This window comes from Corythoichthys intestinalis, chromosome 22 (genome assembly GCF_030265065.1).
Source record: "Corythoichthys intestinalis isolate RoL2023-P3 chromosome 22, ASM3026506v1, whole genome shotgun sequence".
Lineage (NCBI taxonomy): Eukaryota > Metazoa > Chordata > Actinopteri > Syngnathiformes > Syngnathidae > Corythoichthys > Corythoichthys intestinalis.
This window is the reverse complement of record NC_080416.1, coordinates 12,318,442-12,346,165: the sequence shown is the minus strand read 5'-3', so window position 1 is coordinate 12,346,165 and position 27,724 is coordinate 12,318,442. Positions and strand designations below refer to the sequence as shown.

General features: G+C 40.1%; 1 protein-coding gene across 2 annotated transcripts; it reads right to left on the bottom strand.

Annotated features, from left to right (window-relative positions):
• Nucleotides 1–20,064: 20,064 nt before the first annotated feature.
• snx10a (sorting nexin 10a) lies at nucleotides 20,065–27,118 on the bottom strand. Of its 2 annotated transcripts, XM_057827960.1 has the most exons (8): nucleotides 27,051–27,118; nucleotides 26,846–26,929; nucleotides 23,007–23,048; nucleotides 22,842–22,928; nucleotides 22,638–22,738; nucleotides 22,471–22,569; nucleotides 22,210–22,404; nucleotides 20,065–20,291 (listed from the first exon to the last, which is right to left on the bottom strand). In XM_057827960.1, exons 3-8 carry the CDS (start codon nucleotides 23,037–23,039, stop codon nucleotides 20,159–20,161), a joined length of 648 nt encoding a protein of 215 aa, XP_057683943.1. In that variant the 5' UTR covers nucleotides 23,040–23,048; nucleotides 26,846–26,929; nucleotides 27,051–27,118; the 3' UTR covers nucleotides 20,065–20,158. The 2 variants fall into 2 exon arrangements, with proteins under 2 accessions (XP_057683943.1, XP_057683941.1); XM_057827958.1 differs by lacking the exon at nucleotides 27,051–27,118 and having other exon boundaries at nucleotides 26,846–27,044.
• Between the last annotated feature and the right edge of the window lie 606 nt (nucleotides 27,119–27,724).

Genomic DNA, 27,724 nt, shown 5'->3' with positions numbered 1-27,724 from the left:
TGGACCATTTCAAACCCGATGTGGGTCACTTTCGTATTAATACGATCTGGGCCACATTTTTCCAGAATGAAGCGGCTGTCTGAACTGTCAAGTCTCCCAAATCTGAATTCATGCAGCAATTACACCAGCAAAGAGCGAGAGCGGAACGCAAACCGGCAGCGATGTAGCTGTTCATCAGCGCCTAGCTTTTACCATGCAGGAGGCGGGCTTGGCCAAAGTAAAAAAAAAAAAAACGGGCTCAATGCAGACCCGGCGGCATGGGCGGGCATTAGGGGGCTGGGCCCGCCCGAAGAGACTGCTGTGCCCGCCCTGGCTCGATTAAACTGTACTGTTTTTTTGTTTTGTTTTCAAATCTTCCACAAAAACACACACACACACGGAGAGAACGAACCCTCTATTCCAGTGTTTTTCAACCGATTGTGCCGCCGCCGTGAGATTGTCAAGTGTGCCGCAACAAATTATCCAATATCGCTTTTTTTTTTTTTTTTAACATCGTCTGGCAAAGTTGCAGTAGAAAGGAGTAGGTAAAAAGTTCTCTTGTGTGCAGATGAGCGAGGCATTGCTCGTGTTGCAGTCAAGAACTGCTCAGATTTCTAGCCATCAGTCACTTTGTTTTCCACAGCGTGGACCCCAGCACGTCTACTGTTCATAATTTGACTCGTCAAGTGTCGATATACACAAAAGTGTCCTTTCCATTTTATCCATATGTGACGACCGTCAATACTCCCTCTGTGTTTTATTCCAACACATTATCGAGGACAGCAAGGTGGGTGATGGCTAGAAATCCGAGCAGTTCCTGAACGCGACAAGAGCAGCTATCTAACGCTATGGCGCCATACAAGCTTAAATGTCATCTCCAAATGAACGCCCATCGCTTCAGAACAAGTTGATGGACTATTTTGTTTGCCTTCGTGAAAACACATAGAAATGGGCAACTTTTTTGAGAAAAACTACAAAGGTAAATAAAAAAGCACTGAAAGAGTTACTTTGTTGCTAAATCCAAAAAGTCCCGAACCGTGGTAGAAACATTAATACTACCTGCCTGCAAAGCCATTGTCAGCGAGATGACCATCCCTGATGTGCTTAAAGACATTGCTCAAGTCCCCCTGTCTGATAATTCTGAGTTTTTTCAAGCCTAACTGCTAAAAAAAAAATAAAAAATAAAACAGAGCTGTTGAATAAGATTCCTGCCAGTTTTTTGGCTTTGTGTTCATCTTAACAGGCTCAAGTTTCACACGGAGTAAGTATAAATACTGAAAAAATTATTATATAATTAAATATACTGTACAGAAAGTAATTTTGGAACATTTTGGTGTGGTGTGCCGTGAGATTTTTTCCAATGTAGAAACGTCCCGTGACTCAGAAAAGCTTGAAAAACACCTATCTTGATCGGTCGTCATTCATTCAACCAATCTGAACAGTGAATGAAGGCAATTTCTAGCCAATCATAGATAAGGGGGCGGGCCGAGTCGCTGGCCATTGGGCACTGCGATCGGATAGGGATTGCTTTAAAGTCGAACTCAAGCCATGACAAAGACGCAGCCGAAAGTCAACATGAAGGGATAGCGCGCCACCTCCTGCAGTTTCACTGACTGACACCATCATCAGAAAATATAACGGGTAAAACCGCCACTGTTCAAGCTCAGTTTACATTGAAGAAGTGTGCCCCCCCCCCCCCTGTAATTTCTTTCTGCAGCCGGGTCTGGCTCAATGGAAAAAGGCAGTCTGAATGGCCATGCCAAAAAAACAGATGACAAAAAATGGGAATTGTGCATTAAGATCTGCAGTATGAACCTAGCCGAAGTGAGCAGTAGATAGAGAAAACTGTTGCTAAAACTTTTGTTTTTAGCAGCGTACAAAGAGCATATGCATTTGAATGCCCAGGAGCCGTTTATGCGAATATTCATTGTTTTGAGAGTTGAAAACCACCAGACAATGTTCATTTTTGTTAGCGTGTGAATGGCGTACCGCACGCAGGCTATTTTTAGACTGTGACGTCGCATCGTAAAGCGGAAGTAAAGCCTAAGTGGGACATTATAGACCCGCCCTCACATGGACCCAACGTAAAAAGTGCTACTTTTCTCCGGTAATCTTTCAAAAACAAACATGCCGATCACACATTGCTTTTTTGGAACTTGTAGAAACGACTCTAGACATTACGACACATGAAGGATGTTTCTTCATACGTTTCTGGAAACCAAAAACTCGGGAGGAAAAAATGTGAAGACCGAATCAATTTGCGCGGACTTTAACACCAGCTCGGCGAATCCATTCACGTTTCATATGCAGTAAACATTATGTTGGGTTGGCATGGTCTTTCAGAGGACAAAGAGGTAAGCCTTTTTTTATATTTTGAACTTTTTTAGCATAACGTTGTGCCGTACTGCTTCTGTCTGACAATGAATGACCTGAAAAGAATTACAATGGTATCTGACTGCCACTGTTACAGTTTCTGTTATATATATATAAAAAAACAACTTTAGTAAGGGGGAAGTGTAAATAAATTATAGGATTAAGATGTGTTATCAATGAAAAAATTTAAAGTGTTCGTTGGCTGTCACTGAGTAGCATTTGCGATCGCTATACAAAGCAAACTAAATTATCCCCAAGAACGGTAAGAGACGTAGGACAACCAGAGGATATATAAGAAAGACAGGGCTGATGGTAAAGGATAGCTTGTTGAAACAGGAGAATGTCATTGTCAGTCGCGTCGATAAAAAAAGCTAAAGCTATTCTTAGGTCGGCTCATTTTTTTCGTCTTTTTCAGCCTTCGACACTAAAGCCATCTCTTTAACTGAACATTTTTATGTTCTTCCACATATTTGCCAGTCAATTTGGCACCAGGCACATCATTTTCAGAGAGAATTGGTAGGTTTAGCGCTGTAAACATCTCTTTCGTACATGATTTCCATTCATCTCCTATTAGGGACAAACGCTGGCTTGTCCTTACTTAGCAACAGTAGCTAATGTCATGAATATTAATGAGCGGAAGTGACGTGTTGCTTGCCGTACGCCATTGGGTCTTCATATGTATATTAGCTTTAAGCTAACAGGTTCTTGGGAATGCTGGACTGCCAAGTATATTTGGTATTTTAATGCACAGTACGTGTACTTTTCCTATCAGTTACTTTAATTTTACATCTCATCTCAGCTGGGATGTAATAAATGGTTTGAAAAATATAAATATTGGACCATTTTTGAGGGACTGAGCTGCCAAACCAGGGTTGCATTTCGACCACGTTTGATCGAATAAATACGTGATGGTTGACCGCCGAAATCGACTTCAAATCGTTCTCGATCAACAATCTCAACCATAAAATCGCTCGGGCCTTAGTGTACGCCTGCTGCTTGTATAGCATCCACTCTCCCAGAAACCTTATTAAATTCTACAATTAGCCGAACGTCGCAACCTATAAATAGGCTCACTTTTGCTCATCGTGGGATGTCAGTCAGTATTCCGGACCAGGACTGCTGGGGGGAAACAAAACAATTTAAATTATAGCGAGGCTCTCTCTTTGTCTGGCTACCCTTTTAACGGGATAATTACTAGTCTATTCATTCGCGCTCAGCCGGGGCGATACATCACATCACCGTGCGGCGGCCTTGCTTTCCAGTGATAAACGTCCTTTAAGGTGGCGGGGGGGCTCAGGGGTTCGCCATTGATATCAGCTCAGCGTCTGCCACGGGGTTGCAGCAATAGTCGCTTTTACAGATTAAATAGCCTCCTGCCAGAACGCAAAGAACGCGGGGCGAGGTGCACCTCGCGTTCTCAGAGTGACGCCGACACCTTCCCATGGGGCCTGACAACGAGGAAATGAGCAAGAACGGGGATGAAAAGGAAGAGAGGGAGCGAAAAGGCATCTATTATTCAGCACGGCCCGATCCCTGCGTACGCGCGCCATTAAAAATAGGAAATCCATAGCGGAGACAAATGGCTTCTAAATGAAGCGCTACAGGAGGAGAGCGGAGATAGGGACCCCTGTCACATGCGTTTTAATTGTCTCCCAGGGCGATAAGGGGGATTTATCAAATTCATCATTCTGCTGTGGTTCCTTGTGCAGACTGAGCACGTGTTTGCTGCTTAAAAGATTCCCGCCGTGAGAAAAGCAGAGACAGAAGAGGTGACAGAACACAGGCCTTCACCAAGGTGCCATTGATGGCAATGGACAGCGATCATTCGCTACCATTGGACATCCATAATGGTCACTGGTAATGTAGCTATGAGCCGCTATGCGCTTTACATATATGTACCTTAGCTGGGAGCTACCACGAAGTATTAGTATAAATTCTTCTATTTATAATTTGATGTAGATGAAGCAAAATAAGGACCTCCTTATTTGTAAAACTGATTCTACAACACAAGATGCTTTCAATATTGTTGATTTTAACTGAGGCGGTAACATGCTATGTAAAGTACATGGCTGCTTATTCAGCTAAATTAGCCCGACATTAGCCCCTAATAATCCAACTTCACAAAAAAAAAAAAAAAAAAAAAAAGTCGTTATATGGACTTACGATCCACCAGCTAGTTGTCTCCTGTCGTCTTCCAAAATTATACCTGGATGACAGCGCTTCAGGTGTTCATTCATGGCCAACGTGCCCCCGTGATATGCAAACTCGGTATTGCAGAGACTGCACACAGTAGAGACACCCTCCTTTGTTTCATTAAAATATACATGCTTTGGCCACTCAGATCTGTTTCTGGGATTTGTGCAACTTTCCCCGCTTGCATCCCGAGTGTCTGACATTTTCAACTTTCCATGCATATACAGTGGGGCAAATAAGTAATTAGTCAACCACCAATTGTGAAAGTTCTACTACTTGAAAAGATTAGAGAGGCCTGTAATTGTCGACATGGGTAAACCTTAACCATGAGAGAGAATGAGGGAAAAAAACAAAACAGAAAATCACATTGTTTGATTTTTAAAGAATTTGTTTCCAAATTAGAGTGGAAAATAAGTATTTGGTCACCTACAAACAAGCAAGATTTCTGGCTGTCAAAGAGGTCTAACTTCTAACGAGGTCTAACACTCGTTACCTGTATTAATGGCACCCGTTTTATTCATTATCGGTATAACAGACACCTGTCCACAATCTCAGTCAGTCATACTCCAAACTCCACTATGGCCAAGACCAAAGAGCTGTCGAAGGACACCAGAGACAGAATTGTAGACCTGCACCAGGCTGGGAAGACTGAATCTGCAATAGGTAAAACGCTTGGTGTAAAGAAATCAACTGTGGGAGCAATTATTAGAAAATGGAAGACATACAACACCACTGATAATCTCCCTCGATCTGGGGCTCCATGCAAGATCTCACCCCGTGGCGTCAAAATGATAACAAGAACGGTGAGCAAAAATCCCACAACCACTCGGGGGGACCTAGTGAATGACCTACAGAGAGCTGGGACACAATGCGCCGCCAGGGACTCAAATCCTGCACTGCCAGACGTGTCCCCCTGCTGAAGCCAGTACACGTCCAGGCCCGTTTGCGGTTCGCTAGAGAGCATTTGAATGATCCAGAGGAGGACTGGGAGAATGTGTTATGGTCAGATGAAACCAAAATATAGCTTTTTGGTAGAAACACGGGTTCTCGTGTTTGGAGGAGAAAATACTGAATTGCATCCGAAGAAAACCATACCCACTGTGAAGCATGGGGGTGGAAACATGCTTTGAGGCTGTTATTCTGCAAAGGGAGTAGGACGACTGATCTGTGTAAAGGAAAGAATGAATGGGGCCACGTATCGGGAGATTTTAGTGAAAATCTCCATCAGCAAGATCATTGAAGATGAGGTGTGGCTGGGTCTTTCAGCATGACAATGATCCCAAACACACAGCCAAGGCAACAAATGTCTTCGTAAGAAGCATTTCAAGGTCCTGGAGTGGCCTAGCCAGTCTCCAGATCTCAACCCCATAGAAAATCTGTGGAGGGAGTTGAAAGTCCGTGTTGCCCAACAAACATCACTGCTCTAGAGGAGATCTGCACGGAGGAATGGGCCAAAATACCAGCAACAGTGTGTGAAAAGCTTGTGAAGAGTTACAGAAAACGTTTGGCCTCCGTTATTGCCAACAAAGTGTACATAATAAAGTATTGAGATAAGTATTTGGTCAATACCAAAAGTTCATTTTCCACCATGATTTGCAAATAAATTCTTTAAAAATCAAACATTGTGATTTTCTGGGGGGTTTTTTTCTCCACATTGTCTCTCATGGTTGAGGTTTACTCGTGTTGACAATTACAGGCCTCTGTAATATTTTCAAGTGCACAATTAGTGGTTGACTAAATACTTATTTGCCCCGCTGTATATATTTTTTAACTCGCCTTTAACTGTCGTCGGAATGCTGTGCTCATCGACGCATTTACGTCAATGACTACAGTCCACTAGTCGAGACGACTCCAAACCAATGGGATATTTAGGTTCAACTTGTCAGAAATGTCCTAAATTATCTTAAAAACAATCACAAACAATAAATTTGTTGTACACCCCAGACCCACTGATGAATATTTTGGAGCCACATGTGGCTCTGGAGCCAAAGGTTGACAACTCATGGCCTTTTATTTATACACTAGTGTGGCGCTTTTAAATTTGGGTTTAGACATTCGCAAAACTAAAAAATGAAAAAAAAAAAAACTAAAAACAAAAACATGTCTTTTGCACTGACTGGCTTAACTCATAGCAATAAATGCACAGGTAATTTTACTGGTCTATTATGGATAGAAATAAACATGTAAAAAAAAAAATATATATATATATATATATATATATTACTGTGTATACACACACACAACAATTACATCTTTTTAAATTTTAAATCTTTTTATATCAAAACAAAACTTGTAATACTTTTTCATAAACCAGTCATTTTTTAATCATTTTAATGACCCACCTGATGAATGATCTTTTTCCATCATATTTTACTTAAGATACATTTGCTAATCTATAGTATCAGTTTTTGTTCACGAAAATGAACCATGCAAATAATCATTAGTTAAGCATAAGACAAAAACAACATTATACCTATGTACCAATGAGCCACAATGTCATCCAGAAACAATTAAAAGGCCTTTAATGAGCCACACGGTAGGATCGGGTGATGCATTCTATAGACGTTATAATGAAGATGGACGCTTTAGTTTGACAAGCTCTTTGCTGCCTGGGTAACTATTCAACTGGTGTTCCACAAAAGCTGCTAGCAACACATTGGAAAAAGGATTGTTAAAATCAACATCTACCTTTTAGATCCACGGTGCTCAAATCTGGAGTGACAGATGGCCCTCAGCTGTAAGAAAAAGGCATCATTTTACACATTTGCTTTTTAACCGCCGGCAAACACACAGCCTTCCAAAAATGGAACATTATTACAGTCCGTCTCCCTACTTAATGCTGCTAAGGTCATCAAAACGGCTACAGGCCCCACCATTTAAACTGTCAGTCATGTCCGAGACATAAAATCCGTGTTTGAGCTCTTCAAATCGAAAAAACCCGCATCAATCAAACTGGTTATACTTGAGATGACAAATTTAGAGGGAGGCGTGTGTAACAGGAACGATTGGAGAGACTTTAGATGTGACCTGCTCGCGAGCGGAGATTGGATTGAGCATTTTGGAACGAGTCAAAAGGTGAGGCAACAGTTTCATACACGGCATCTGCAGACATCTCATTACCTCAGGTCACCTCATGTTGCGGCCAGTCGCTGCATTTCCATTCCTCATTTTTCTAAAATTACACCAAGTGATAAAGACTACATAGAAACATTACAAACGACCCCATTACATTAATGACGTTAGAAATTAGGGTATAATTAGCGAATGAGCGCTTTTTACGATTGTTACAATTAACCCCGGCTGTTGTTACAGGTGACCCTTGCTGTGGAGGAGTCCACATTAAATGAGCCACTGCTCCCTCTGAATCAAACTTATGCACACTTAGACAGAAATGTGGGTGAAATCATTGCAGATTGCAATAACAATAAACTGCACGGGTGCACGTGTGTCTTTAGTGATGGATGAATGACAGTGGGCATGGCAGCTCATCTTCTCCTCTGCGACAGGGTGACAAAGAGAGCTGTTACAGCGGTGAGACAGCACAGCACCCCAGCATCTCGCGCACGCACACACCTTTCTTTTAGCTTCACCTCTATCTACCTGTCTGCACCCCCCCTCCATGTTCCCTGTAAGTGAGCGGTCTCCTTGTCTTCCCAACCGTCTGATCCCGTCAGAGACCCCACCATCCTCATAATACCACCCATTTTCAATCAATGAGAGCATCATGAATATTTCACACACCTTAGGCAGGCAAACACGGGGAGGGGGAGGAGGTGTGTCCTGTTGCCCGAGGGGTGGGGGGGGGGGGGGGGACACGGGAGAATGGGGGATGGAGAGGTCTGAGAAGGATGGTGATTTAGACTGTCAGGGCGTCTGTATGGTGGAGAGATGGTTGCTCCTCTTCCCGAGTCAGACACGACCTATAAGTCATTAGAGGGAGAAAAGAGATGTCGAGGTGAAGATGTGACAAAGAGGAGCAAAAGGACTTTTTTCTTCTTCTACTACTGTCCCCACAGTGTTTCCCACCCCCTTCTCTTTTTCTCTGACCCTCTCCTCTTCATATCTCCTATTTTATGACCCACACACACTCTACACCACATCTTCTCTCAGTCCCCCCCCCCCCCCCCCCTCCCCCCCTTCCTCTCCTTCCATCTGTCTTGCTTGCTGCAGTGCCCATGCTGCCAGGCAGTATAAATCACATCTCTGGGCTTGGCTGCAATGGGCCTGAAAATAAAAAGGTATAAAAGTGTCAAGATGAGCTACTGGCTGGGGGGGAGAATTCCTTTATGATAGGTCTAAATCCTCCTACACATACACGCACGCGTATACAAGGTTTGCTTGTCTGATGCATAAACGTGCACACCGTACACCTCCACACTTAGATGCATCCCTCTTCAAGCAGCTAGTTTGGCTCGCTTTCTGAAAGTAACACAAACACTGCCATAGGGGACCCAGTGAATGATTTTATTTATTTAATTTTTTTTTTTTTTTTTAAACAGCGACAGTTCAACTGAACCATCTGTTAATCTAACCCTCTGATATTTACACATTTCCCCAAACACAGAAAACTGCTTGATTTGATGAATTCATGGTAGAATTTTTTTGACAATTCCAAAACAGTACTAATCTAGGGTGACCATCAGTGGTGTTACCAGGATGCCAGATGTGGGTGGGCATTAGTCTTACCTTGGGGGGGGGGGGGCAGAAAAAAAAGCTACAATGCTCAAGGAGGTCGAAATCCAACGTAGGGCTACTGCACCTTAAAACATGTTTTGTTTTCTCCTTGAGATAATTGTTATTTGGTCTAAACAAATAATTTATTTGACTTAGAACACATCCAAAACTGAACAGTATGGACATGCAGGTGACAATGTTTTTTTAGGTAATCTATTGTGGTTCCTCGGTTTTATCATTATTATTATTATTACAGTTATTCTTTGTTCCGCAGCCCCTTTGAGCTCAATTTGACCCCCTTAGAATGCTTCAAAATGCACCAAAATTGGCAGGCAGGTCAAGACCGGTGCAATCTTTGATACCGTGTAAAGACAAATTCCAAATACACTATGTAGCGCCCCCTAGCAGTCATTCTTTGTCCCGCCGACGCTTTGAGCCCTACTTTGACCCCCTCAGAATGCGTCAAAACTCACCAAACTCAACAGCCAGGTGAACACTGGTGAAAACTTTGACAATGTAAAAAAAAAAAATTAAAACACATCAGTACTATATGAATGGCATACCATACGCGATGCCCAGACTGCCGTTAGTACTACATCCAGTTGTCTTGGGGTGGGCAGAGCGTGTCCGTGGATGGGCACTGCCCCCCCCCCGCCCCGGTAACGCCCCTGGTGACCATATTTTGATTTCCAAAAAAAGAACACTGTGCTAGGCCTCGAGATACCTGAATTTACTCGAAGTTCAAAGATGCCTCATCACTTTAATATACTAAAATGTGTGCCTCCTCCGTTCGGATAGGAAAATTCAGTTCACTGTATTTCTTTGATTGAATAATAAAGACAGAAATCTACCTCTATATAATCAGTCAGCAATGTCATCATTACACAGAAGTCGTTCAAAAATAGCTAAATATTTTATTAATATAATGCAGACCCATGGAAGTGTAGTCCAGTCAACAAACAAGCATATATGACAACAAATTAGAAATTACTATCAATACAATTGACATTGACAAATTTTTATTCCCACTCAATTATTATCCTCATTCAATGTTCAAGATCGCACGCAAACAATCGAAATAAACTGACAAACAATTCAACCAGCATGTTTCCAAACGCAGCAGTTCAAAACTACATTTCCCATAATGCCTAGTGCGGCTTAGCTCACTGACAACTACCCTATTAAGCAAGCACCTGTAGCCGAGGCAAAAGTAAAAAAATGCTTTAAAAGTTTACAATTATCGGCAGCGCAAGGATGAGACACCAAACAGGTTTTTACAGATCACACCAGAACAAAACTCCAAAAGAAGTCAACAGTTGTTGAAAGGTAGATTTAGCAAGTTTACATACAGATGGCCTGTGAGCTGGCGTGGCGCTAGGTTTGTATGGGAATGACGCCATGATAATGTCATTCTGTGACTGCGCACGCATGCGCAAATTGGTATCCGATATTTTCGACTTAATTACTCTTTTGGGTACATGAGCATTTGATTATGTACCTATTTATCTTAATAAAAGTCTTAACTAGGCAGGCCGTCTGGGAACACTTCACAGGCAGCACAGTACCGTTGTATTCTGTGCAAAGCGTCGGTCAACTTCAACACATGCTAATTGGTCCCATGAAAAATAATGAAAACCGGACATCTTCATGAGTAAAAAAAAAACCCGCCGGACGCCACGGACAGGATGTAAAAAGTGGACATTTGAAAGAGGACGTTTGGTCACCCTATCTCATACCTGTCAAGTTGTACGGTTTCGGCGTAATTTGTACAAGTGAGCACTGATTTTTAAGTGTGTACGCCATACGTTCAAAATATGTACGTTTTTCATGCATTACGTTTTTCTCCGTTTGGATTTTGTCACTGTTACGGCAACGAGACAATGTGCGTTACTACGTTGGTTGAATGATGCGAGAAAAGTCAGACACACAGAGAGAAGAGCGGCAAGGAATGAAGAGTGTCGTGACGCTGTTGCAAACGCGATGCTATGCTAGGTGGCTCCAATATTTCCTGACTGTAGCCGACAGCCTACAATCTACGCCCAATTGATGCTACATTAGATATCACATGCATTTAGACCTTGATGCGAAATGACTGACTCGGCGGCACTAGTAAACAGCCGCCATCTTAAAGTAGTAGACTTCTCTGAAAGGCTCTGTTTTGAACTTTCCTAGTTAACTTTTGATCTAAAATACTCCTAAATCGGCAAAATCTTGACTTGAATCTTTAAATGAAACAGTTAAAATTTTCACATGTCGAAAATAGACAGAAGGGAACTAATGCAAAGACGGGAGCAATTTTAACAACTTTAACGATTAAATGACTTCCAAACATAGCAAAGGTTACTATGTTTTTTGTTGTTGTTGAATGAATGAAAAAAACATGAGAGGTAACACCAGTTACTTTGCCAAGTAACTAATTACTCTTACATTCAGGTAACCGAGTTACTAACTCAATTACGTTTTGGGAGAAGTAATTTGTAACTAATTACATTTTTAAAGTAAGATTAACAACACTGGTCAAAGATGCAGTCTGCAGAATGAAAAGCTATGCTGTGATGAAAGCAGAGATTATTTTCTGCCAATTTGTTGCCGAACACAATTTGCCTGCAACTATTGCTGATCACTTCTCAGAATTAGCAAAAGAAATGTTCCCTGACTCGAAGATTGCATCGGTAAGTCAATCTTATCAATTTACCTTTTTAATTTATAATTGGACACACTAATAAACTACCTTCAAGTCAAACTGAATTGCAAGCTGAAGTGCAGCCATCAAAAGACATGATAGAAAAAGCCAAAAATGCTACATACAATTATAACAAAAGTCACTGTTAATCATGATGTAGCTGAAGATATTATTCTTTGATTGCACCAGGTTATATGTGACAATATTACAAATGAATTCATATTATATTAAAAATTGAGTTTTATTTTTTTTCCATATTGCACGCTATATAAAACGTAAGATTAGTCACTAATTTGTAAGGGCATAGGTCACTATTTGTAAGATTGCCAACAGCCTCGGGTTGACAGGTATGCTATCTAATCACCAAAAGATCATCCAACGTACATAGAAATATTGTGGCGATATTTGTCATTGGTCGATACTAAAGTCGCATTCTCGTTATAAGGTGTGCAACCACAATTTGTTGTACATTTTAAGCAAATTCTTAATATGTAAAAGTTCTGATTTGACAAATGTGCAGAACAGACACACCCCAGTTGGAGTTCACGTTTAAACTAAAGCTGTAACATAAAGAAGCAAAAATTGTACTTTTAAATAGAAGGCATACTTTTTGAAACTAGTTAGCATCTAGCTAACAGCGAATGAAACCCCCTGTTGATGTGCTAGCATTAGCATTAGAGTTGACAGCACAGATTTAACATCAAATAACGAACAGAGAATGGCTAACACGCAGAAATGGATAATATAACACTACTCACAGCCATATAATCTTAATATGTGGAAAAACGAGTTACATTAAACTCAAATGCGACTTTTTCTAATCATCGTAAATTAAGCGTGTGCACCACTAGGAGTGGGAACCTCTTGGTACCTCACGATACGATATGCAATACAAAGCTCACGATAACGATCTGATGATACAACAATTATCGATACATTGGTCAGGAAACCATTCTAGAATATTCTACAAACAACTAATAAACAAAAACAAGCTTCTGCTGTGAATTGGAATGAGTTTATCACTAGTAGACGTCCAATCTGTTTGAACTGGGAGGGTGGCAGCGAATCAACAGTCATTCATTCGCTGCCATCCCTCCCACTTCAAGCAGATTGAACGTCTATGGCCGTCAGGGGCAGCCAATGCCAGGCAATGAGGTAATTTTGGGCTATTTAAGGTCATTTACCTGATGATTTTCAGTTACTTCCTGTTGATTTTGGGGTATTTTATGGGCCACTTCCTGTTTATTTAGAGTTACAGAACAGGAAGTGACCTGGGAATCATCCAAAATGAATAGGCAGCGACTCAAACTCAACAGGAAATGTCCTGTAAATGCTCTGAAAATCGGACAGAACGACTGAATGCTCTGGTTTCGAATATACGAACGTTCCCTGTCTAAATGGATTCGGTGTCGGGCACCGTCAATGCAGCCTTAGAGTTCACTGAGACACTATTATGGTGGAAGATTTTGGTAGCAACTTTTTGGTTCTTTTTTACTTTTTTTTTAAAGAATTTTTAGACATTGACACCTTTTTAAAACGATATATTGATTCTTGGCAGGAGCATATCGATAACCTTTTGCTATACAAAGTATCACGATATATCACCATTTCGATATTTTGTCACACGCCTATGCACCACACTGCCTATTAAGGTCAAACCGCGCACAGCAAATGTTATAGATTTGTATTGGTGCCATTTTATTACGTTTTACCAACTAGGCGATCCTTGATTCACTGAATTCATTGATAATACTTATTTTCTGGTTCATTTCAGTTATATTTTAAGGGGAAATTGAGTTTGAGTCATAATTACAGCCCTAACAATCTGAGGAATGCAAGCATTAACTATAAAAATGGTGCCTGTCATGGAAAATCTGAGATCCTTAAGATACCACCATACCAAGATGTCATTAAAAGCCTACTCCTTAAGATGGTTTAGGAGTATTTCCCCACTGGAATACAAAATATGGGCAATAGTAAATTTATGATCTGATGAATTGTTCCAAGTATATCAACCAATAAAAGACTTATGGTGGCCTGTAATGTATTGACATCCCCCTGTTGGCAGACATATTGTTAAGGTAAATAGCTATGGGAATAGGGAATTTAGATGAGTGAACGTGAAGAGTCCATCACTCGTACGAACCGACCTACCGCTCAGTCCTCCTTCCAGCTACATCTTTACATGCACTTTGTCATTTCTATTAGATCACACTGTGTGCGGTAGGAAAAAGTAATGGTGATAAAGATGAGCACCTCCCTAGGGGGACCGTGTCCACCAACAGTAGGAATGCTTAGGCTTGATTTGCTGTTTTAACTGTATTGATCGCCGTGTTCAAACGCAAAAGAAAAGCGCATAAAGTGAGTACCCCCCCCCTCCCTCCCACCTTCTGCTCCACAGCCCTGGGTGTGTGTAAGTGGATGAGTATTTATGCTCACATTAGGAGGCCTGTGGATATGCTCGCCTACAAACACACACGCTCACAAATTGGCTCATCCATACCTGCATTAAGTGTAATAAACCCTGCTCTGATGAGCAAGCTCCCGTCGACCTTGGAACTCTGGAAAGACAATGCCATGCTGTGAGGTGGGGGTGGATAAGGAGTAGGGAGCCATGAAGGTAAGGGGGGTTAACAGATTAGAGGAGGGCGGTATAGAAAAAGAATAAGTGAAGCTGCTCAGTATGGGGCAGGAGGGCAGCGCCCGCTCTCGCGCTTCATCTCTGCTCATCTCGAATGCAAATGCGCTTTTCCGTTGTGACGCTCGTAACTGCTCCAGAGAGAAGCAATTACAACGGCTCCGTTCACTCAGAGAGAGAAAGACACGCATGGCTAGAGGAGGGTAATTAATAAGGAGATGGACGGAATGGAGAAGGTGGAGGCAGCGGGGAGTCTGAATCCGCAGAGGCTCCTCCAAGAGAGATTGAAGCAGCTCTATTGATCGCAAAGGCAGCCTCGCTGTATTGACACGCAGGGAAATCGACCCGGCTCATAAAGTATGGCCGGCTCCTCGCAGCGGAGGTCAAAGGTCGCGTGTCTCCTGGAGTGTCTTTTGAAATATCTCCTTGCTACTTTTATCCCATTCAATTAGAAGACTACAGCCTGAAATGACCTCACCCGCATTGTTCCTTCTGTTCGACAGATAGCGGCAGTGCCAGGAAGGCCGCGGCGTAGCTGGCGCTACGAGGTACGGCGGGAGCTTTTATTGCAGTCATTTAGGCCGGTAATATGTCATCTCCATTAGCCGACTTTTAACACTCGCGGATAGATGGCCCCGTGACATTTATCTGTGCACGGGTCGTATTTTAGTAGTTAAATGGCTGGCGATGTGCAAGGTGCGTACAAAATGAGTATGTGTGTTTAAGGAGTGCGACGATAGGGCGGGATGAAGACGCATTGACTTTTAATGATGCTCTATGCAATAGCACTTTAGAGGTAATAATCCAAAATACAATGCGCAATGTCACCTTTGACCTCAGCTCAAAAGGCAGGAAGGGGAGTGGGCCGTGAGGTCGAGATCTCAGTCTCTTTGCTCAGCCGAGGTGGGGCGGGCTGGGCCTACGGAGTCAGCAGAAAATGCAAGCGCAACCAGCGGGTAGCTAATTAACGGAGCAGCCCGGGGACACAAGCCTTGAGACTTGAGGGAGGCGCAAGTTGAGGAAATTAAAAGAAATGACTGGACGAGAGTGATGGAGAGACCCGAGCGGCACTCGACTGGGAGTTCTAGCGGCTAATTGCTTATATGGATTTTGCCATTGTTGACTTTTGAAAAGGGTCATCCGGCTGAAACCATTCCCGAAGGTGGCGTCAGGTGAGAGGATAAAAGCGCTAATAACTAAGGATCATAATGCAGATATACAGTGTTGAGGTTAAAAACAATGTTCCGGGACACTAATCACTCTTTGATTTGTTCGGATTTAGAATCAATTTTCCAATCGAAAGGAAATGAACTGAAGTCATGTGTTGCAGGGTCAAGCCACACCTTTTTATATTAACTAATTAATTGCCATTGATATGTCCAATCCAGTGGAAATGGGAGTCCTCGCAGTGATTGAACCTTCATTCATTCACTGCCAGGTCTGCCACTTCAAATGGATTGGACATGTACTAGTGACAAACTACTTTAAATTCACAGCAGAAGGATGAAAACAGTTATGTGATTGGACTTATATCATCATCAATGGTATTGAGAATAAAGCTAAAGTTGAAAGAACCAAAACCATTTTACATCTACAAAACTACTTCCATTTACGTATAATTATAGCAAAAATGTACCGTTTTCATCCATGAGTTTAAAGATATTTTAAATGTAAAAGATAGAGGTGCACGATAATTGTTGTTCCAATAATAGGGAGTATGATGTCATCCCAATAACTCCACATTACATAACTAACATTATGTATTATCGGGCCTATTAATATTTTTGGCACGGTGTCGGATTGGGATGTGAGCGTTCATTTCCACTCCTTTGTTAGTGTTCTAGAGGCTGTATTTTTCCTTCAATGATTTATAAACCTTACTATGGCAATTAGCAAACGTTAGCATTTTACAGTTTTATGTTTACAAGTTTTTAAGAGGCCTTTTGGTTATTGATAGGCTTGCTGTTCTATAATTGCCAGGTTAAGAAAGTTGTTTCCTGTACCAAGACGACAAAAGTCTATCTTGTTGCACCAAATGTCTTATCTGCTGACAAAGCACAATACATGTTGGGTTTATGCTTGTTTTTGATCAGTGCTCATTGTTCAGGGGAACACATAGTCAGTGATATTGACTGATTGCGACTGCGACTCAAATTATATTTATTTGAAAAAATTAATATGGTCACTTTTTTGAAGTCAAAACTGTTCTTGTCTTTGTTTTGTTCATTATAATAATGTTCACGTCATCATGAAAATTCTGGTTTGGTCAAAGGCAAATCTATGCTGATCAACCACTAGTATTTTTGACCTACAGGTGTTCTAAAACTCAGGTAAATATACATTGAAAACTTATAAACCGTATTGGCCCGAATATAAGACGGTGTTTTTTGCCTTGAAATGAGACTGAAAAAGAGGGGGTCGTCTTATATTCGCGGTCTAGACATACCCATTCACGAAGCTAGATAGCGCCAGATATCATTGAAGCGATGTTCTGTCATGACAGATCTCAGCTACTCTCAAGTTTAACCAGTTTGCATTATTTTATTGCAATGTTTTTCCTTATTCAGAATTGTTTCAAGACTACAGTTACAGTTAGACTTCACTTTGATGGTTAATGCAGTCATTGCAATTTTGTTGTTTTATCACAATAGATTGGTTTATTTACATTTCAAAAACCAGAAGCCATTCATTTACAAATGTGATTGCACTTTACATATTTAAATGTTCAGATATTAAGATTTGAATGAGGCAAAATAACACGCTTTTTCTCTCAAATGTATTGTTATAATCATTTGTTTCGGATGTACTGTAATTATTTTCTGTATAAAAATTTGGTGTTCAAAAAGTCTTCTTTCAAACTTGAGTCTTGAGAAAAAGGGGGTCGTCTTATAATCAGGGCTGTCTTATATTCGGACCAATACGGTATATATTATCGGTTATCGTATCAGTATCGGCCTTGAGGAGCTGGAAGTTATCGATATCGGTGTCAAAAAATGGATATCGTGCACCCCTAGTAAAAGACACACATTTTTGTTTTCAGACAGGCAATTTTGGGGGAGCTGATGCTTGGGTCCTGTGTGATATCATGGCCAAGCAAGCCTATAATACCTGACTGCAGCCCAAAATCAAATGACATCCGCTACAAACCACGCCCACATGATGCTACGGTGGTACTGTGTGATACGTCTCATAGATATCACGTTTATAGAACGAGATGCAAAATGACAGACAGACTGCACAGTTAGTAAACAGCTGCCATCGTAAAGTAGTAGACTTCTCAGGCATGCTCTTTTATTGCGAACCTAAGGTGGGTAACTTTTTTAATCTAAAATTCTCCTAAATTGGCAAAATCTTGAATCCATTTTTAAATGCTGAAACAGTTTTAATACTTTCACATGTCAAATGTAGAAAGGAAATAAAGCAATTTCAACAACTTTATCGGTTGACTCACAACATTAAATCACTTCCAAACATAGCAAAGGTTCCAATCTAGTTAGGTTTAGGCACGCCCCAGTGTCCGCAATACCGCTGTGTCTAGTTAAGTTTAGGGTAAGGAATTGGGCTTGGGCCTATTGTCCAAAAAAACCCTTTGAACTTCACGTAGTAAATTCTTTGCGCCACCGTACCAACAGCAGGTGTGGTTTGCAGGGGGCGTGGTTTGTATGAGGCGTGATTTGCAGTGGCTGCAATCAGCCCCTTCTCAAGCAAGCAGGAAAATGTGTGGTGGCCTCCGTTTACTGTAGCAGTTAAAAAAAAACAAAAACAAAAAAAAACAATCGAAGCTCTACAAACTACCTTCAATTAAAAATACCTGGGGGGAGAACAAATTTCAACGCTACACTGCCTCCTAAAGGTTAACTATAACCATGGAATTTTAGGAGACAAAGAATTACCATTACATTCAATAAATGGGAATGGCTTGGAAGTCTGGCAGACTGCCAACACTTACTCACAAAACATGGAAAATTGGCCTTTGATGACCTTTGCCCTTGTGGCACAAAACAGCTTTTGTTCAAGTGAACCTCCTCAACACACTTCAACATAGTTTCATGGCACCAATCAGCCACGAGATAGCGGCAAAGCAACTTTTATTGCTTTGACGAATCAAATATTCTACAACGCATCATTCGGTCTTGCTAGATCCGTTGACATTGTGTTTTTACATGGCCAAAATCCAACATCGGCATAAGACACACGAGTGGACCAAATCAGTACAAACAGAAACTTCTAATCCTGACACTTCAGCAGTAAACACCTGTCCACCTCAAGACGTAACCGCACAATTGACGCCATTTTCTGTCAGACAGTCAAAGTTCACCTGTCTGGACACGTTGAAGTTGACTAATGTGACAGAAAATGAACAATTAAAAATATCACCCAAGCCCAGAGCTTCTGCATGGCGGGGCTTTCACAACTCAGTGGACACCCTAATTGCTTTGAAATACAATTTGGGCTGGGCCTTTGTTGGCTGTTTTGGAGGTATGAAGTGCTTCAGTGCACACTGGAAATTGAGTTATAAATTACCAAGCTGAAATAGATATGTACGTTGAATGCTCAATATCTAAATGTTAGATCCGCCTAGAAGACTGCGACTGTGGCGACTATATCTGCGCGAACAACCATGTTTGTTTTTCATGAGACACGTTGAAAAGGTTACGCTTAACTACAAAGTGAAATGACAATACCGAACGTTAAAAAAAGCAGATGAATTTGCGTTGAGTGCATAAACGTGTTTTTGTAAAGCCGCTGACAGTTTCGTTATGACTGGTTTACAGTCAGGCCGGGCCACGTCAGTCCAGCTGTTGATGGGAGGGCTAAGGTGGTACAGGGGACGACGGCTGTCTCCTTTAATGAGCTTTCGCTTATGTCATCAGCTTTCAATTTACAGAGCTGTCCGCTACCTCTGGCCCTCATTTACTCACCCGCTCTCAAGGCTGTCGTGTTTCTTGCAGATGATTTCCAGCAATTGTGTGTTATAGTCATTAATTTGCTGTCTTCTCCCACCTGGAAAGCTGTCACATGGAGGATGTTGTCTTCCTTTGGATGCCACCCTGAAGCTGAACAAGTAGAATGCTGGTTGAATGGACAAGGTAAACTTCAAATGAACAGTTCATTAGTCCAGCTAAACATTTCTATAAAGATCTTACATGGATTTTAGATATGATACATTACCTAATGTGTGGGAATCTATGTACAGTACTCACCTTCAGGAAGGGTACCATGATGTCAATACTCCCTCTACTGGGCTCGGTTATGCACAGCCGGTGTCAGCAGACTGAAAAGAATCACCACAGTGCGGTAACAGTTTCCACAAACCCAGTTTATTTCTCCTTTAAACAGTACATAAAAGCATTCTGAAAGATTTTTCTTTAAAATATAACTATTCCAAATAATGCTTGACGAAGCTCAGCTTTGGACCAGATAAAAATATAAACATAGGATACAATTAAGAATATATAAATGTAGGTTTTTTTTCTAAAACATGAAATATTCTTTTAGTATACACTCAAAGAAATAATGATGATTTTAACAAAAACACGAAAGCTTATTTTCTTAAAAAAAAAAAAAAAAAGGCATATAATAAAGGGATCGTTTCGGTAAAGGCTGAACTTTGCATTTCAGAGTGTTGTTTTGTGGACGATTAAATCACAAGTGCACAACTCCGCGTCTCTGTCGGGCGAATCGAAGATGTGGAGTGTGCTTCCATGAAGGCTGCAGTCCACGCTCAAACCCAAGCCTGATGACGAGGAGCTGTTGGGAGACATGTTGGATCAGAAAAGAAACTGCTGACAAAACAATCCAAGTATAATTCGTTCAATTTCAAATCAGAAACAAAATTAGCCAGAAATCTAAGCTGTTAGCACTAAGTTCTAGTCTATACTAGACATGTGCCGATTACCGGTTTCAACCTATACCGTGGTATGAAACGTCAAGGTTTCAAAACGGCAAAAATTTTCATACTGTCCCTAAGGTATAAGCTATTTTTATGTCCCAAAAATGCAAGGCTCATCCCTCCCCCACCGGTTGTTTCTCAGTGTCAGTGAGTCAGCTGTCCTACACTATGGCTGAAGGAGGTGAAACGCCTAAACTTTTTCCCCCATCAAAGAAAACGAAATCGCTGTTATGAGAATACTTCGGCTCCAGAAAAGTTACAGACGGCCGTGGCTTAGAGGAGGAGGGTCAACCAATATGTAAAAACATGTTTGCGGAGGGTGGCTGCCGAGGAGGTAATAATTCCAATATGATTTCGCATTTACAGTATACAAAATTAAAGGTTGATAAACCTTGTCATGAACGTTTCCCACCAACTACGAGAGTTAACTACAACGTGTTTAGTGTATCTAGCGGTGGAAAAATGTTTTTTCTCTCTGGCAACTGTGTGTTGAGAAAGTGTGTATCATGTAAACAAGATACGAGTCATACACACGTGCTATTTATGGAAAATAATTCATTTTTTGTTCTGATGGTAATAATAAGCTGCGGGTTTAGGCTCACCTAAAGTTCTGCATTTATTTTATTTGCAATATTATGTTATTTTCTTTATTTTAACTTAACATTATACTTATGTTCCAATTTGCTAATATGTTTTGAAAAATAAATATCCTGTTACAGTGTAAAAAAATTGCTTTTTTCTGAAACCAAGATATCTCAAAGTAACACATTTTAGAGCTGTAATTGCAATAGCGTGATACTTTGGCTTAAGGTTATCATACAGTCAGAATATCCTACTGCCGCATGGCTAGTCTATACATTTTTCATTATAAGCATCAGACTAATTTGAAAAATAAATGCAAGTTTGGGTGATTTTATTACACGAAAAATACTAACAGCTCACATTTATGGCTAATTTTGTCCTTGATTTCAAATTGAATAAATAATATGTGGATTCAAAACGCAATTGTGCAGTTCAGTGTCAGTTCAGTGAGTTAAGAAGCTTTACCATTGTCATATTACTGAGGCAATTTACACGCTAAGTTTCTGGAAAATGGACCTTAACCAAGTTTTTAAACAATTCAAGCGAAAGATGGGGCTCAGCAACTTTAATTCGGTACAAGTAAAGCTTTATCACTCTTTTCTCATAACTTTCTGCTTCCACGCCTAGTCAAAATCAGACATTTTGAGAAACCTACCGTGAAAATCTAAATTTTACTGTGACATCTATAAAACTTCTCAAAATTATGCTTCACATTCTTTTCTTGTCGTTGTGTTTTACCAATAAACTGTCAATTTTATCTTACAAAGATAAAGGTCAAATGTTATCTATACGTATACACGGTTTATACTGACTAAGTGGGATAAAGCAAAAATCTTGAGTATTTTTTTTTTCTTTTAAAGAAGAATTTTAAAAAACCCTATACTATGAGATCGTCGTCGTCGTGTTACCGGGGGTCGGGCATGTTACGGGGAGGGGATTGTCATGCTACGTGGAAAAAAACTGTTACGTGGGGTAAAAAAAGTCATCATAATTATTTTCACTTTAATCTTGTAATATTACAACTATTTTCTTGTAGAATTTCAATGTATGACCTATTCTATTAATATTATGACTTTCTTATTCTTATAGTCCTGTTTTTTTCCATTTCTCCTATTTTCTCTTTGTTTGGCTCTAACACTCCGTTATAATAACTACAGCCTGACCCCAAAAAACTTCCAGGCGGAATAATCGTACCTCTCACAATCAGAGTCGCACGAAGCCTTATCCTCTAACGCATCGATGGAGCCGCTGTCGAAACGCTGGATGGCCTCCGCTACAGTGTACCTTGTCCTGCCGACAGCGCACCTTTGCATCCTGTTGACGCTAAGGTCGGACTGGAGGAAAAGATGGAGTCGACTGTCTGACAACAACAACGGCGAGTGAAGAACACTAAAGAGGAAATAAAAAAAGTTAGTCTCTGCGGGGCCATAAAAAAGTCCCTTGCTTGAAACTCACATTTCTAAAAACTCCTGCAGGCCTTTCATCCTTTGTCTGACCTGCTCTGCGTTCCTCAAACTGAAGAAGGGATTCCAAGGGGGTAACTTGGGGATTTCTCTGGGAGAAGATAGGAAATTTATTCATTTGAATTCACAAATTTAGTCGAATGTGACGCCAGAACATACATGATTAGAGCGTTTTGTTCCAGGCAGCGTCGCAGCCAAACAAATTCTCTGTAACGACGTCTCACCGTCGAAGACTTCTTGCGAAAACACATGCTATTTGTCTAGGAAAAAAATTGAACGTTGAAAGAGCTGCTATTTTGGTACCTATTACTGCTACTGAGTTGATCAGTAGTAGATGTCAATGGCAGCCAAGATGCTACTCACATGTAGACAGATTTCATAGTCAATGTGCGTGTGCCAGGGGTCCCGTTTTTGAAGCTTTGGGTTTCCGACAAAAACGCTGATGAATTCCTTAAAAATTGGGGAGAGAGGAAACTGTAAGAGTGCTCTATTGCGATATTTTTGCAAATTAATGCGACGTCTACTTACAGTTTTGGCAAGATTGTCAAACATACTGTCCATGGTGGAAATCTAGAAGATGACAATATGTGAAAATGACCTTTCTCAAAATATACAACCTAAATTATAATGTTAGCTCTATAAAAATTAGAAATCGTAAGGAGAAACCTTTACTTCAGTAAAGTTTTGAGAAAAATTTTACCCATCTATGTTTTACAGTACTTTCTACTTGAGTAGATTTGCGAAGAAGAAATGCTACTCTCACTCCATTACTTTCGGGTACCCTAGAGTTGTTACATTTTTCCTCTTTCTTTCTACATATTGAATTTTATTTTTGCCAGAGATGCCCACAGTGGCTCTACAAGTTTCACCAGTGAGACACCGAAAGAATATTCACATGACTCCATTATACCAATCAGATCCAACAATACTGTCACATGACCACACACAAGCTTGCAGTCGGAAGTCCTATGATCATGCCGGCCTGTTCAATCACGTTTGGTATTTAAAGCACCGTTAAAAAAAATCTATATGGCGGAAAAGACAAGACTGAAAAAGCATTTTCTGCTCTTGCACCCCTCTTTAAAATAAACTGCTGTATTTTAAGCCAAAACAACTGTTGCCTTTGATAGAACAATATGTCCATATGCTGCCATAGCAGATTCGTGGCGCATTAAGCCCCCGAACTATTTTTAATTTGTCCGTTTTACCCTGAAAACCCCCGTTTACAGACGTCGCGCAACCGCTTTTGTTTCGACCTAGCCATAAAAAGGTAAGTAATTAATATTTATTATTCAAAATGTTTGTCATTTTTAGCTTAGAATCATTAATTGATGTCTAATGTTTAGTTTAAAAACAAAAAACAAAAAAAAAACAACTTAAAAAAATTATTTACTCGCATATTTTAAACTTTTAAACAAATTACGTCACAATGAAAAATTTGGCGTCTGTAAAAAAAGTCAGATATCTACCTCATAACTATATTTTAATTGTATTTTTTTGTTACAGTCCATTTTCTCCGATATGTTAGATGATAAATAATCGATCCAAACAAAGAAAAATTGAAAAATAACGTTTAAAAGGGTAACTATATATGAAAAAAACTGTCGACCACTCCTTGTTGTCTGCGATTCCTGCATCGCGACCCTTGTTATATCACCACGTTTCACCCATAAAATCCCATAAAAAAATCTATTTGTGGCCATTCACAGCTGTGTCTTGACACTCGGTGATACATGCTACATGGAGTTTTTGGATCGAAACAAGGTAAGTACGCGTTTATATCTCGTTAAAATTGTGGCGTCTTTAATTCTGCTCTCGCCTCCAGTTAGGGTTTTGCTGTTTAAATTTTTTTTTTTTTTTTTTTATTTTAAATGCCCTCCAGTTCAAAATTTTTCTTCCCCCAGAAAATTGAAATTCTAAGCTTTCCAATGATGCATCACACATGCAGAAAGGATTTTTTTTTTTTTTTTTAATTTGGCCAAATTGGGGGGTCTCAGAGCGGGACTACAAGTCGCCTGAGTGTTTTCCGCCATATATTACATAGAACACTGCTGACAGCATTATTTAAAAAGCGCATATTTCAACCTCTCTTCCAGTTTTTATTTGGCACCACTATACAACGGAAAACCGGAGATGTGATTCTTTTAATTTCACGGTAGGACATATGTCTTCACTACAGGGCACTCATGCACTTTGGAAGGGTGACGTTTCATTTCTGTAGATTTTTCTTGTTGGAATTCGATGATGTGTGCTTATTTTTTGGGGGCCTAATATGGTTAAATAGATTATTGTACCGTATAAAAATAATGGTTCATATAGATGAGGTTTTGCCGGACAAAAAGAGAAGTACCATTGTTTAAAAAAAATAAATTAAAAAATGGTAAGCATCTAATCATTTCTCGAGTATCCTTTTCACAATATACTGTTTACTTGAGGAATTTTTGAGGATGACAACTTGTGCTTTTACCCGACTATTGAGTAATACTCTTGAGTAAATTATTTGGCTTCTCTACCCACCTCTGATAAATCTAGTCATAAAACTTTCAGGACTGACATCACAAAAAGATGTTTCAATTTCATTCCAAATATTTTTTTTCCAACAATTTTAGTTAAGTATTCTGTTTCAGGTTGTCGAGAAATAAGCATTATTATTGATTCTGAACTGCTTCAAATGCAGGTCATTTTCCTTATGCTGCATTACACAGCTTAAGGAATCTAGGAAGTGCACCTTTCAGCTGATATAAGCATAAAAGAGAATAAAAGGGGCACAGGAGGTGGATTCGAGCTCACAACACCAAAACAGGATTACAAAGAATAAAGCCTCTTTTTGCACACAATCAGCACTAATTCAGGCCTAGCAGCGGAATAAATGCATCTATTATACAGTAGTGCAAAATGTGAATTCTACCAGAAAACTGCAGCCAGCAGTTGACGTCAAAACGTGACACTTGAGCGTGATATAATTTCATGTGACCTTTTTTGGTTTTCTATCAGCGTAAAATCTAAGTGTAGATACAGCAATGCTGGGAGTCTAAGTCATCGCAGTGGACCCAAATGCACTCTGCAATAGGTCACATGAACTCATAGGCTTGCAGCTACAATGCAGTTGTTATGGGGACAAAACATTTGTTTTGGGTGACGATTATGAGGGAAGCAGAGAAATTTTTTTTGAAAACTAAAGAGTTAAAAAGTACTTTTGTTTGCAACATTGACTGATGAATGATATACAGTATAACCAAGGTGACAACTAGGAGTGGGAACCTCTTGGTACCTCACGATACAAAGCTCACGATAACGATGATATGACGAAATGGTGATACAACGATTATCGATACATTGGTCAGGAAATCATTGTAGGATATTCTACAAACAACTAATGAACAGAAAAACAAGCTTCTGCTGTGAATTGGAATGTATCAGTAGTAGACGTCCAATCCATTTGAAGTGGGAGGGTGGCAGCGAATGAACATTGGCTGAATGAACATTCGCTGCCACCCTCCCACTTCAAACAGATTGAACGTCTATGGCCGTCATTGACAGCCAATGCCAGGCAATGAGGTAATTTTGGGCCATTTAAGGTCATTTACCTGTTGATTTTCAGTTACTCCCTGTTGATTTCGGGGTATTTTATGGGTCAACTTGTGTTTATTCTTAAGTTACAGAACAGAAAGTGACCTGGGAATCACCTGAATGAATGAGCAGTGACTCAAACTCAACAGGAAATTACCTGTAAATGCCCTAAAATGAACAGCAAGTGACCTGTAAATGCCCTGAAAATCGGACAGAATAACTGTAAATGCTCTGGTTTCGAATGAACAAACGTTCCCAGTCTAAATGGATTGGGCGTCGAGCACCGTCAATGCAGCCTTAGAGTTAATTGACACACTATTAAGGTGGAAGATTTTGGTAGCAACTTGTTGGTTCCTTTTTTTTTTTTTTTTTCTTTCTTTTTAAACAGTGACACCTTTTTAAAACGATATCTCGATTCTTGGGAGTATATCGATAACCTTTTGGGATACAAAGCATCACGATATATCACCATTTCGATATTTTGTCACACCCCTAGTGACAAGCACCACCCAATCTTTACTTTTACTCACAATCTGTGCTGATATCAAACCCAAAGCGGTGGATCTATTGGAAGCCATTTCAAATCATTGGCCTACAATTAGACGATTTCTTAAAATGTTTAACAAAATCCAGCCATAGCAATGTTTCCTCAGAAAGATATCACTCAAAAAGGGTACATTTTGAATAACTTGGAAAAAAACAAAACAAAACAGTCCAAATATACATCAGTCAAAGCCGGAAAAAAACGTCAATCAATTAGTGTTAGGCATGCCAATAATATCCCACGCTCTTCCTACCTTTCTCAAAACACAGCTCCGGGATGTTGTGTTATCATTCAGTCACGCGTGGACTGAATGACTCATTTCAGCCTCACCAACTTCCTTGATCACGCATGATAATAAAAAGGGGCGACACAAGATTTATAAGAGCATTTTACGAAGTAGTAATGACTATTTTGGAGTTATTGTTAGTCGCAAAAATGGCTCACGACGGCGTGCACACCTGTTGACGGTGTCGCCCACTGCTAGGAATTAGTTGTTAAATGATGTCACCTGGTCAAGACAAGGGGGCGGAGACTGTCACATAAAAACTTTATTGAAACTCAGGATAAAACTATTTTACATGTATTTTATATATTTATGGAATTGATTATGGACATGTACACCCTATTTCTAGAGTCATATTGAATTATTGCTGGATTTCAGATAGGTAAACGTCTTTTTGCAACCCAAGGTCTACACGTATTTTATCATTAAAAGCAGGGGTGAAAGTGGCTAGAGTTTCTTGCCGGAACTCCCCGATGTGAAGGTCGCCACGGAGCCAGAAATTTTGTTTATTTATTTATTTTCATTTTTTGGGAGGTTCAAACCTCCTAAAACCACTGAAATGCAAAGAAAACTGTTTTGGCACAGTTATTTCAATAACACATACAAAAACTAATTTTAGTTCAAAATTGTATTTTTTCAATGATTTGCAAAATAAAATTTAACAAAAACAGCAATAACCCCAACTTCCATCCTCTTATTTTTGTTTTCCCTCACATACTAAATGCCAAATCTCAATTTTAACTACTTAAGAATGGTAAATGGTGTTATACTTGTATAGAACACAGAATGTATATTAAAACTGAAGTTAATGTAAACTTTTTTTTATATAATAAAGATATAAGTAACACA

Bases quoted from the DNA above. Each gene is read 5' to 3' on its own strand.
- snx10a (XM_057827960.1), bottom strand. From the start codon at position 23,039: ATGGACAGTATGTTTGACAATCTTGCCAAAACT. The intron at 22,929-23,006 runs GTAAGTAGACGT...CCAATTTTTAAG, and splicing joins TTGACAATCTTGCCAAAACT to GAATTCATCAGCGTTTTTGT. The intron at 22,570-22,637 runs GTATGTTCTGGC...ATCTTCTCCCAG, and splicing joins GAACAAAACGCTCTAATCAT to AGAAATCCCCAAGTTACCCC.